Consider the following 13,416-nt stretch of genomic DNA (forward strand, 5'->3'; position numbering starts at 1 on the left):
GGCAAGAGTACTGGAGTGGGGTGCCATTACAACACCCAAAATAGTAAAATTTTTTATTATAAATTATTTTGAGATGCTTTTATTTTATGGCTCCCAAAAAGTTGCACAATCATACAGAGAGGTCCGGTGAATCTTTCACCCAGCTTCCCCCAATGATATCTTGTTGTTGTTTAGTCGCTACATAGTGTCTGACTCTTTTGTGACCCCATGGACTGCAGCTTGGGCTCCTGTCTACGGTATTTCACAGGCGAGACTACTAGAGTGGGTTGCCATTTCCTCCTCCAGGGAATCTTCTTGACCCAAGGATCGAACCTCTGTCTCTTGCATTGGCAGGCAGATTCTTTACCACTGAGCCTCCAGAGAAGCCCCCAGTGATATCTTATTTAAACAGAGTATATTGCCAAAACCAAGAAACTAACAGTGATTTCTATTGAACCCAGTGCAGACTTTTCAGACTCCACCAGTTTTACATGCAGTTCAAGAACCTCAGTTTTGTAAGGCAGGGAGGAAAGAGAATGGTACCAATGGTGCCAAACTGGAATCTGGAGCAGGTGATTTAGAAGGAAAGAGGAGAGAGGTTGGAGGTATTCCAATGACTTTTGACTCATCACAATTAAACTGACTTGTTCTTCTTTTCACCAAGGGAAAACCTGGTGCCTCAGGACTACCTGGCAGCAAAGGAGAAAAAGGTGACATGGTTGTATCAAGAGTGAAAGGTGAGCATAATCAATCACTTGGCTCCCTGCCATTTTATGAGTGATGTATGAACCATTCTTTTGCATTAATTTTCCCTGTGACCTAAGATCAGTTCTGTAATTCGATTTGAGATTGTTGAGATTGCTTAAACATATTCCCTGCCCTTCAGAGTCTTGTGAATGTTGAGCCTAAATCCTCTGTATCTTATCTGAAAACACAAATACTCCTTTAGTCACATACTCAAATCCTCTTTGTTGTGAATTGGGTTTGATTGAAACAAGACCTCGCTTGACTTGTCCAGTGGTTATTCACTGCATTGTATATCTTGTATTAATCAAGAAAGTTTGGGGGGACTTCCCTGGTGGTCCAGTGGTTAAGACTTCACCTCCCAATGCAGGGGATGCCAGTTTGATCCCTGGTTGGGGAACTAAGATCCCACATACTGCAGGGCAACTGAGCCTGAACGCTGCAGCAAACATGACCCAACAAAGTCAAATAAATATTTTTTTAAAAAGAATATTTTGGTTGTAAGTGACAGAAACCCAGCTTGAAGTAGTGTTTTTAAAGAAGTAATTTATTGACTTACCTAAGAAAAATTTGAAAGGTTTGATGTATGATTTGCACTGGGATGCCTGCATCGGGAAGCTGTCTTGGCTTCTTGTATCTTTCATTGTGCCGTCTGCATTTTCTCCCCATCTGGTTTTCTCTGGTCTACGGGTACGTGCCCGCAGGCGGCTCCAAGTTCACGACCAGAGGTGAAAGAGAGCTCTACTTCTTTTTGCTCCAGTTAGGGAAAAAAGTCCAGGAAGGATTGGATTAGCCTGGGGCACATGCCCAACCATGGACCGTTTCCCCATTCACTATGGCCAAGGGCTGGGTACCAAGTTTGGCATCACACAAGCTGAGGAAGATGCTGTAGAGACTGGCACCTCCACACACAATCTCTTTGTCAGAATGAGAAAAGAAACACTTCTCAAATAAGAGAATCAGCAGGCTTGGCCACTGTCAATCTCCTCTCTGATTTTTGCGTGATTATCTTTGTGTGACTTTAGTCAGCTGAGACACTCAGAGGAATCTCTACCTGCCCATGCAGAGTCAAGGTCATTGCTTTATTTTTAGTCCTTTGTCTCCTTTCACCTTTGCTCACTGCTGCTGCTGCTAAGTCACTTCAGTCGTGTCCGACTCTGTGCGACCCCAGAGACGGCAGCCCACCAGGCTCCCCTGTCCCTGGGATTCTCCAGTCAAGAACACTGGAGTGGGTTGCCATTTCCTTCTCCAATGCATGAAAGTGAAAAGTGAAAGTGAAGTCGCTCAGTCGTGTCTGACTCTTCACAACCCCATGAACTGCAGCCTACCAGGCTCCTCTGCCCATGGGATTTTCCAGGCAAGAGTACTGGAGTGGGGTGCCATTGCCTTCACTGCTGAGAGGGACTTAAATCTTTTGGCCTTTGTTCCCAGGATACAAAGGAGAAAGAGGGCCTGATGGGCCCCCTGGACTTCCAGGGCAGCAGGGACAACACGGTCGAGATGGATATGCTGGAGAAAAGGGGGACACAGGGCCGCCTGTATGTATAATTCTCCTGCTGTAGAATTTCACTCGTACGGTCACAAAGCATCCTGGTTTAAAAAGCTAAACTCAGTAAAGCATCAACATGCTGCAAATCAGAGTCACCTTTGATTTACTGCCATAAGAAGTTGGTTGCTATAAAGATATGGCATATTGCAGATAGTCTAGAATCCTGAGTGGTGGTTCATCACGGCAAGGCGTTCTGTCTCTAGTCTTTGTATTATTTTCACGGTGTTTATTTCCTTCTGGGACGCTTGTCTCTGTGAAGCCCCCACTGGTTTCAGGTCTGTTCAGTTGACTCTGTAGGGTGGAGGATACACACAGGTTCTGAGAATTGCCTTCAGTTCTGTTCCCTGATGGAGAAGCACTTGAGGCAAAGCAGCAAACAAGAAGGGAGGAACTAGTGCAGCTCTACTGGATAGACGTATTGGCTGACGCAGGGTCCCACGAATAAATGACATTTCTGCATTTTTCAAACATGTTTTGGATGGAGATTACATGTAGCTAATGAAATTCATAAGAAAAGACTATGAGACATAATGTAGGGGATATGGTTTGATCCCTTGTCAGGGAACTAAGATCCCACATGCCTCGGGGCCAAAAAACCAAAACAGAAAACAGAAGCAATGTTGTAACAAATTCAATAAAGACGTTAAAAATGGCCCACATCAAAAAAATCTTTAAAAATAAAAGATGTAACACACATAACTTTCTGTATTTGAGGCATAACACACATGCCTGAAGAACGTATGCTGTATATGTCTGTAAAAAATCTAGGTTAAACATTTTAAATTACACGTGCTATTAATTACTTCTGGAATCACTGGCTTTCTGCGTGCGTTTCTGTAGCCTACGATGACAGTGAGAGCTTTGTGTTCATGGCCTTTCAAAGACTGATGATTGACTTGTGATGCAAATGTTCCTAGGGTGATCACGAGGATGCAGCCCCAGGTGATAAAGGGCCTCCTGGACCGCCAGGGCCCCCTGGCAGAGCGGGACCTAGGGGGCCCCCAGGCCTGGGATTTCCTGGCCCTCCAGGAGACAGAGGGCAACCAGGAGCTCCAGGCTACCCAGGCAACAGGGGTCCTGATGGTCGGAAGGGTCGGAAAGGTAACTGAATGAACTTTCTTGTGGCAGAATGTCAGGTGCAATTATGGAAACTAAAGTGAGCCTCTCTTCTGAGCAGAGATATTATAGCTGTGGCAGAACCTCTAAAATAAAATTCCTACAACTTGCTGTTCAAACCTTGAATGTTATCAAACAAATAAAAACATTACAGCACAATCAATATCTAAAACAAGCCTTTAAAATGCTAAGCTGTCTTTGCTGTTTTATTGGTTTGGCAACTTGCCTTTCATTCATTTCTCCATATCACTGTGGACAATCTGACTGTGTTAAAATTACATACGTGTATATATTTAAAATCTCTTTTTTACAGTCTTTTGAGATAATTTGTAGTATTTTAATAAAAAACCACCAACATTTCATTTTAAAATACAGCATTGCCCATGAAAACCCATTTGTAAGCATTCTAGGGAGAAAAAAAAATGGTCTTTTAAATATATTTGACAGTTATTTGAATTCCAAACAAGAAAATGATTTGTAGTTTTATAGCTGAAAACTTTTAAAAACTTGGAAACAGATTTATTTAAGATTTTCTCTTTTGTAATATCTCCATGTATCTTGGGTTACATAGTTAATTGTGGAATTTTATAATATAATAATATCTTTGGTTCTTGTTTTGACGACAAAGACAAATACCTCAAAATTTGATATGGATTAAGATTATGGTCGGTGACCATCAAAATCTTCTAGCATGATTTGTATTCATGTGGTTCATTTTTTATTTGACAGCATTTAGTGTAACACATTAGGAGATATCATTTCTATTAAAAGGGGAACATTGAGTTTTAAAGGAGAAGAGAACTCAGAGGCACAACTTTGGAGTTTTTTTTTCACTAAATAAAATGAGGGATGACAAAAACCACATTGCAGAGACATTAGGAAAACAAGAGAGAGAGAATATATTTGAAACATTGCAGGCCTTCAATAAATGGCATTTTTAAATTACTCTCTCTCCCAGTCTCTTTTTCTTCGGGCACAATTCCTCCACATCCAGAGCCAAATCTTGGAATCTCAGTGCTGGATGCTTACTACTGTTTCATGGTTTATCAGAGCTTCTGACTCCACTGTATTAGGTATCCATGGACCTATAAATTTATTATTTTCTATAGGCTATTAATTAAACTATTTCTTAGAATCAACATTTTCCTTATTCCCCTTCTGTTTATTACTGTTCTGACAGCCGAAGTTCAGATTTCAGGATAGATCTTCTGGAAATTCAAAATAAAAGTAATTCAAGTGACCTAATGATGGCCAGAAGTCTTTTTTTTTTTGAATTTCACATTTTCTGTATGAAAAAGCATTTTGATCAAGCTGTTATTGAGACGTGCATTGATCTATCAATCGTATGAATGTCACTTTTTTCTTTTTTCATTCCAGGTGATACAATTCCTTGTAACGTAACATACCCTGGGAGGCCAGGCCCTCCAGGTTTTGATGGTCCTCCAGGTACTATCAAGGAGAAGTTCCTGTCATACACATTCTCAAAGTAAAAGAACCTGCAAGACAGATAAACCAATGGCAAATCCTCAGGGAGTTCTTCAGGCTATTTCTACCCTGATTATAAAGTTTTGAGGGACTCTGGAGAAACAGGATTTGTAGGCATTACCCCTAAGTCCCCAGTCTACCGAACACACTCTGAATAATATTTCTGTGCAGCAAAATTTACCTTGATTTGATCACATATCAGCAAAACTGACTGCCTTTTTAACACAAAAACTAAACATATTAAAACTGAATCTTTTCTTTACCTCTGCCCAGAGAGTGAAAAAATTGCTTACTAATTTTAAATTTTACTCTATTCTGCTGTCCAAAAGACCCAGATTTCTGAATAGAGACATTCTGAAAAATGCCCACACATCTACACCCCGACTACACTTTTATACAATCATGTCACTTGACTCAATCACTTATTTATAGCTGAATTTAACCCAAAATTTATATAAGGGATTTTTTTCCTAATTCTTTTATACTGAGTGGGCCCAAAAGTTCATAACATCTTATAGAAAAACCTGAACAAACTTTTCGGCCAACCCAATATTTATTCAGAGTTCACTTAAATTGATCCATTAAGTACTAGCGTGGCCACTAGAGGTCACCTTTTTGTTCTGTGTCACTACAGAAATTATTGAAAGGTTGAATGATGAATGACCTTTTATTGCCCTCTATAACCACTAGCTTGCATCCCAATAATGTTGTTTAACAACCTGCAAATTGCAGTAGGCTTAATAAATCATATTTATTTTCTCTCATATGGGTCTGTAGTCGGTTGGGGTTCAGCTGACCTCAGATGATCTCTATTGACTTGGTCCCTGGCTCCAGGTCAGGTCAGGTCTGCAACATGCACCTCTCTGCGGTGCCAGGGTGTGCCCTGCTCCTGTGGCTGCAGAAATGCAAGAGGGTGGGGTCCAGCTTTACCAGCACACCTCATACCTCTCATTGCTTCACGGTGTGTGTTAGGATCCTTTTGGCCAAAGCAAGTCACATGACCAAGCCCCAGATCAAAGTATGGGACATACAGGCCACCCACCACAAGATGGTAGCTTGTGGAGGTGTAATTTTGAATCTATGTAGTGAAGAATTGTTGGTTGATTCACTGAATGCTCATTTTCACATCGAGCATTGTCATGGATACTGTCATGGATAGATATATCTGTCACTCAGATATATCTGACTATCCGATATATCCGATATATCGCTCAGTTGTATCTGACTCTTTGTGATCCCATGAACTGTAGCCTGCCAGGCTCCTCTGTCCATGGGATACTCGAGGGCAAGAATACTGGAGTGGGTAGCCGTTCTTTCTCCAGGGCATCATCCTGACCTGGGGATTGAACCTGAGTCTCCCACATTGCAGGCAGATTCTTTGCCTTCTGAGCCACCAGGGAAGCCCCTAAGGATGGATAAAAAAATGCTTATGATTACTTTCAGCAGTTTCACCCTCAAAGGAAGTGAACACTCAGAGTTTCAGTTAACAGTTGTTAACTCCTTTGAAATCCATAATTTATAAGTTATTTTAGCTGAGATAGCTCCTAGTAAGAAATCACAGAAAGTTTAAAAAAACTCAATTCTTTTTGCAGGTACTTTTTCCCTGTACTTCGTATAAGGGCAAATGAAGTAAATGCAGGGAAATAGATTGGGTCTTTATTCTGGTGTTTTCTCATCAAGCTACCCACTGGCCACCACCTCTATCCTCTTAGAAGGAAGGTTGTACTCATGTATTTGTGTTTGAGACTCAGCGCAGGAAGGTACCAAAGGGTTCATCTGAATAGTGGTGTAAATTCTTTACTGTATGGCTTCTGAGAAAGTAACTGAATACACATCTCTGTGAAATACAGTTTGGAGCACATGACATAAAATGATTATATAAATATGGCTAAGTCTTCCCTGGTGGCTCAGTGGTAATCAGCCTGCCTGCAGTGCAGGAGACACAGGAGATGTGGGTTCGATTCCTGGGTCGAGAAGATCCCCTGGGGGAGGGCATGGTAACCCACTCCAGTGTTCTTGCTGGGAAAATCCCATGGACAAGAGGAGCCTGGGGGCTACAGTCCACAGGGTCACAGAGTCAGACTCAGCTGAGCAACTGATCAGGCGCATGCAGGCAACACTTGTACTTCCATAAAGTAAAAATATCCTAAGAAAGATTTAACATAGTTTGGGGTTTTTTTTTTTTAAGTCATCTTATTTTGTTCTCATTTGCTTTGTGTTTTACTGAGTCTGTGTTTGTTGTTATTGTTTAGGTCCAAAGGGACTTCCAGGTCATCGGGGTGCTCCTGGGCTGAGGTGTTTGGATGGACAGAAGGGTCAACGTGGCAAACCAGGAATCTCAGAAAGACCTGGTCCACCTGGTAAATAAGAGCTTTTCATTTAGAAACGTCTGGATACCTCTAAACTGGATCATAGTCAGCAAATGGCCCAGGGATCCCTATGTGAGTGGGGAATGGTTTTTTTGTTTTGTTTTGTTTTTGATACATTAAGCACTTAGCTGTTTTGGTAACTTCTGGGTTATGATACTTTTGTGACTTTTCAGGGCTCCTCAGGCCTGGAGCATGAGTTACAGGCTGTTATTGGTCTATGTTGTTAGAAACTGCTCAGTCTAGACAGTTTGCCAGTAAATGAAAGCAATATGGAAACATCATTGGCTTATAGGAAACACAGTTATGATTTATTTTTCAACAACAAAAAACCCCCCAATATTGCCTATTAAGTTACCCTTTAATTTTAGTAAGTACCCCTGTATTTTAAAATAATGTGTTTTTAATTAAAGCAGTATTCTTACACGTGTGTTGATTTTATATTTGTACGTGTAAAAATTTAAACACTTTTCTGTTGGATAGGTTTTCGTGGTGATATAGGAGAACCAGGTTTGGGAGGTGAAAAGGGGTCCTCGCCTGTTGGGCCCCCAGGCTCTCCAGGTTCACTTGGAGTGAATGGTCAGAAAGGACCCCCAGGAGATCCTGCTATCGGCTACCCTGGACTCCCGGGAAAGAGCGGTCTTCCAGGAGCACCAGGGTCCAAAGGACTCAGAGGCGATGCCGGGCGTCCAGGGACCGCAGGTATGAGGGCTGCACTGTTCTAGGTCCAAGCCAAGTCCCTGAACAGGTCCCTGAAGAATGTCTAGACTGTTTCGCCTTAAAAATCTAGCATGTAAAATGCTCACTCGAGCATCTTCCCTCATCTATGGGCAGTGGCTCATTTCTAATAACCTGCATCCCCAGAGTTGCCTCTGCATTTTATTGGTTGGTTTTGAGCCCGTCTTACTGTGGCTCAGTCAGTTCAGTCTGATCCAGTGGCTACCAGATGTCCTCCTGCTTTGGACTCAGGACAGTACGTGCGTGCTGAGGAGTAGGGACCCTGTGACCCGCCCACTGCCCTTGCCCGGCTGAGAGAGGGCAGGACAGAATGCCAGCAGAAGCTGTATTACGTGGACAGGTAACAGGCTGGAGGGACTTTCATTCCAGCAGGGCTACCTGGTAGGGCAGAGAAACTGAAGACAGGGAGATGGCCCCTGGCACTGATTCACATTCTTTTCTGAAATCACTTTGGATTCTTCAGGATCCCCAGCAGAGGCTTTCAGATTTTAATATACTTAAAAATAAGGTGGGGGTAGGGGTCATTAACATCATTGTCTTCTGGGCCCCAGTCTCAGAAATAGTGATTCATTGCATCAGAATTGCGTGGAACCCAGCACTCCAGTCTGAACTTTAGCCCCTGAAGGCTGATGACCAAAAGTGGACCCCAGGCCAGACTTTCACAAACACTCTTCTAGTTTTTTTATAACAATGGACGGGCCTGTATTTAATAGGTACCCAGGATAGTTCTATACAATAGTACAGGGAAGATGGAGGGCCAGGGAGTAAGTCACATTCTTTGTCCTCGGGGAGCTTATTCAATAGTTTGTATATAAACCAGAAACATTCATAAACAGAAACCCATTTAATTGGAACAGAACAAGATAATACATTATGTGAGTCAATGAAAATAATTTTGACCCAGTAATCCCACTATCTCACTTATGAGATGTATTTAAGGCAAGTGTTCAACAGAATGTGAAAGTTAATATTAAAATACTGTTGTAGTATTATCCACAGTAGGGGAACAATTGAAAACAGTAAAGTAATATATATACATGCACAATGCTCACATACCACGCTCAAAGGTATACTATTCAGCTATCACAATTAATGTTTCTCGGGTGGCTCAGTAATAAAGCATCTGCCTGCCAAGCAGGAGATGCAGGAGACATGGGTTCGATTCCTGAGTTGGGAAGATCCCTTGGAGAAGGAAATGGCAACCCATTCCAGTGTTCTTGCCTAGAGAATCCCAGAGACAGAGGGACCTTGCAAGGCTACAGTCTGTGCGGTTGCAAAAGAGTCCGACACGACTTAGCAACTGAACAGCATTAACAATTAAAATTATATCTGTAAAGATTACAATCAAATGGAAAATTTGATTGTAATCAAATGGAAAATATTTGCATATTAACTTGCAATGTAAAATAATGCAACAACTGAAAGTGCTCTGTGATTGCTATTTAAAAAATGCAAACACATGAACCAAAATACAATGAAAACAAGAAACAGTAAAATAGGTTTTTAGGTTAGAATACAGAATTATGGAAGACTTTTTCCCCCTCCTGAAAAGTATGGTATTGTCTTCTCAATATATAAAAATTTGAGAGTTCCAGGGATGAAATCACTTACAAAATGCAAATTCAGACAATGCACACAGGGTGTGTAAGCAGTGTGGATATTTGTTGGAAGGACTGCTGCAATTTTAGAGGTTAATTAAAATCAGGAAGAGCTACCTTTTTTTTTTATTTGCATAAACAACGTCTGTATTGTCTGCATAACCTTACCAAGTAATTCTCATAGACAAGCATGGTTTTTGGGTGCACTCGGAGCTCACTACAATCTATGACAAGAAAATCCATTCAGAGGCGTAACTCATTGGAGCCCTGAGCCAGGATCAAATTTTTTACCTCCAGTACTGATCCACACGAACACCATCGTAGGCCATCTGTATAGTTTATGCCCTGAGTGTCAAATGAACTGTGTCATTTCAGGGCCAGCTGGCATGCCCGGATTTCCGGGTCTCCAAGGTCCCAAAGGCCGAGAGGGAAATGCTGGGTTTCCAGGGATCCCAGGCCCACCTGGTCACTCCTGTGAAAGAGGTGCTCCAGGGATACCAGGGCAACCAGGGCTCCCTGGGGCTCCAGGCAGTCCAGGTAAGCATTGGCAGGTATCAAGAACTGCGACAGGTATGGGATGTATCTACTTACAAAGGAATAACCTCACTTGTTCTTTTGTGGGTGCTGACAGGAGCAAGACTCTTGGGTCAAGACATTGTTATTCACAGCACAGCAAGTAGCATGAGCTTCTTGTTGGTGACATTCCCCCATGTCACCCAAGTCTCTCTGGTGTGATGTAAGAGCCTGGGCTACCATGGCTGTATAGTAATACATTATTGATCGGAGATGTATTAATACATTTTTAGAGAGTGATTATAATTAACATCACCATGTGAAGTTGCTAGAGCTTAAAATTGATCAAGAGTTCATTATACAACTTATTGTCATTATCATTCACATTATCTTGTGTTAGGTTTTTGTTCTAGGGACGGGGGAGCCCAGTGGGCTGCTGTCTATGGGGTTGCACAGAGTCGGACACGACTGAAGCGACGCAGCAGCAGCAGCAGCAGCAGTGTATATTATAAACCCAAGTTTATTACCATAAAATTTTAAAAATTAATGCATTGCAAAAATTTTGACTGAAGAAGAATTTTTTGGTGGATTTTATACAGATACTTTCTCTGATTGTCCATGTTAAATATATATATAAATAAATATATATAAATATATATATAAATAGTATTTTCTCAGGAGATGATAGTTGTTCAGAATATAGTTCTGATTCAGACAATACGAATATTAGGCCAACAAAAAGACAAAAAACCGTAGTGATTGACTCTGACATGGCAAGTGAAACTAAAACTCATGGTACCAATACATGGTACAGGGTATTACAGGTGTGTCAGATGTAACTGGGGCTTCTCCAATGGTTCAGCGGGTAAAGAATCCACCTGCAACGTAGGAGACACAGGAGACACGCGGGTTTGATTCCTGGGTCTCCCTGGAGGAGGGCATGGCAACCCACTCCAGCATTCTTGCCTAGGAAATCCCATGGACAGAGGAGCCTGGTGGGCTACAGTTCATAGGGTCGAAGAGTTGGACACGACTGAGTAACTAAGCACACACTGAATGAAATAGCCAGCAAAGAGTTAGTGAAAAAACAGAATTAATTTTTGGCCAGACAAGATAAAAATCACTGGCCACAGGCGTTAGTTTCTGCAAAAATCCTCTGGTTAATAATGAGGTAACCTGCATGATAGCCTACTTTTCTTACCGGAAAGAAAGTGAAAGTGTTAAAGTGTTAGTGGCTCAGTTGTGTTTGACTCTTTGCGACCCCATGGACTGTATCCCACCAGGCTCCTGTGTCCATGGGATTTTCCTGACAAGAATACTGGAGTGGGTTGCCATGGCTTCCTTTGGGGATCTACCTGACCCAGGAATCAAACCCACATCTCCTGTGTCTCCTGCACTGCAGGCAGTTTGATTGCCACTGAGCCACCAAGGAAGCCCCAGTTTCCTTCCCAGGGGAGGTCCTAAATCATGTCAAGGCTGCTCACTGCCAATGCAACCTTGAGAATATTCCAGATAAGGGTGGGTCTGGACTCTGTGTTCTTGGCACACCCAGAAAGACATCATAGGAGCTCAAAGAGACCCATGAAAAACTATCTCTCAACTCAGGGTGCCAGGGGGCTATTTCCAACGGGCTCTTTATTTCATCATTCAGATTGTCATCTATTGTTTAGATCCTAATGGCATTTATCCAAATCCAGGAATATGCCTTCTTGAAGGAGCCGAATGAGATGAGAGCAAACTGGGCCACTAGAGCTTTATTTTTACCACCGTAATGCCAGATGACACTGCTGTTTCCTGTGGTTCTCTCATTGCAGTAAACAGCTTGACCAAAATTCACTTGGCGGTAGCTTCAAAAAGCACCTGGAATGTTTTCTTCTGTTAGTTCCCACCCTCTCCTCACCCTAGAGTAAATACAAATTCTTTACCCTTATCCATTTTCCATTTTAAAAGACTCTTTATAATGCATCTCAACGGGGAAATATTTACTTAAATAATCTGCCTTTCTTTTTATAGCAGCCAGAAAAACATAACCTTAAACTGATGGAAAGTCGCTACTGTTATTTTAGCTGATAAATGTTGTTTACTTGGCCATAGATACACAATTGAAACTACTATGGATTTTTTTTTCCTGCTCATGTGTGAAGCCAGTTCTCAGTCTTCATGCCTTGTTGTCACTGCTGTTTGTCACATCACAGGTGCCCCAGGTTGGAAAGGACAACGAGGGGACATGGGACCTCTGGGACCTGCTGGAATGAAGGGCCTTCCTGGAGTCCCGGGATGGCCGGGGGCAGATGGAACCCCAGGTCTTCCAGGGGTCCCAGGCCCCACTGGAGACGATGGGCTACCTGGTCTTCCAGGCCCGAAGGGTGTGTATCATTTTTCCAATATGTCCCTCAGTTTATAAACGTAAAATCCACTGCCAGGTGAAAACTACTCTTGTACATGTGACCTTACTGTAGGATGTACCTGGTCTATTGAAACGGAAAGAGCAAGTCACTCAGTCATGTTGGACTCTTTGCGACCCCATGGATTAGACAGTCCATGGAATGAGTTCTCCAGGCCAGAATACTGGCATGGGTAGCCTTTCCTTTCTCCAGGGGATCTTCCCAACCCAGGGATCGAACCCAGGTCTCCTGCATTGCAGGTAGATGCTTTACCAGCTGAGCCACCAGGGAAGCCCAAGAATACTAGAGTGGGTAGCCTATCCCTTCTCCAGCGGATCTTCCCGGCCCAGGAATTGGCCTGACTGGCCTATTAGCCTGACTTCATCATTTCCTATGGGACTCCCTTCTTCGTGTCCTCTGTATTATGATTTTCGCGGGCAGAATGTTTTGGTTTAAGTTAATGGGAAAAAAGGGTGTGATGAAGTTAGGTGTACAGAACCCATAAACACTTCTGCCCAAAGGACTGGGGGTCCTGATAGAGAGTGGGGTCAGGGCAGGTGTGCTTCCACCCGGGATGGGCCCCCACACTTCACCCCACCTCCCCGAGGCCCAGTTCTCTTGAAGTTTATGGAGTTGGGACTCAGAAGCATAAGGGCCTGCAGTTGAAATCTGTAGGGTGGAAAACTGAAGCTTGAGTGGGACAGCCTGGCTATTACAGGTGTGAGGTTGATAGCGCTTGAGCATAAGCTCAGAGCTGGGGCAAGTCTGCATCTCTACATGGATGGCAAGAATCACAGATAGGGACTTCCCTGGGGGTCCAGTGGTTCGCACTTCGCTTTACAATGCAGGAGTGGAGATCTGATCCCTGGTGGGGAAGCTAGGATCTCACATGCCTTGTGGCCAAAAAAAAAAAAAAAAAGACATAAAACAGAAGCAACGTTGTA

General features: G+C 42.8%; 1 protein-coding gene across 1 annotated transcript in view; it reads left to right on the forward strand.

Annotated features, from left to right (window-relative positions):
- Window positions 1-13,416, forward strand: part of COL4A4 (collagen type IV alpha 4 chain) — a 150,832-nt gene that overhangs the window by 83,619 nt on the left and 53,797 nt on the right. Inside the window, exons 23-30 of the mRNA XM_070385778.1 lie at window positions 644-716; window positions 2,155-2,261; window positions 3,190-3,373; window positions 4,766-4,834; window positions 7,126-7,233; window positions 7,723-7,941; window positions 9,951-10,112; window positions 12,284-12,454. Of these exons, the coding sequence (XP_070241879.1) occupies window positions 644-716; window positions 2,155-2,261; window positions 3,190-3,373; window positions 4,766-4,834; window positions 7,126-7,233; window positions 7,723-7,941; window positions 9,951-10,112; window positions 12,284-12,454 (1,093 nt within the window). The remainder of the gene's footprint in view (window positions 1-643; window positions 717-2,154; window positions 2,262-3,189; window positions 3,374-4,765; window positions 4,835-7,125; window positions 7,234-7,722; window positions 7,942-9,950; window positions 10,113-12,283; window positions 12,455-13,416) is intronic.

The sequence above is a fragment of the Bos mutus genome, chromosome 2 (genome assembly GCF_027580195.1).
Source record: "Bos mutus isolate GX-2022 chromosome 2, NWIPB_WYAK_1.1, whole genome shotgun sequence".
Taxonomy (NCBI): domain Eukaryota; kingdom Metazoa; phylum Chordata; class Mammalia; order Artiodactyla; family Bovidae; genus Bos; species Bos mutus.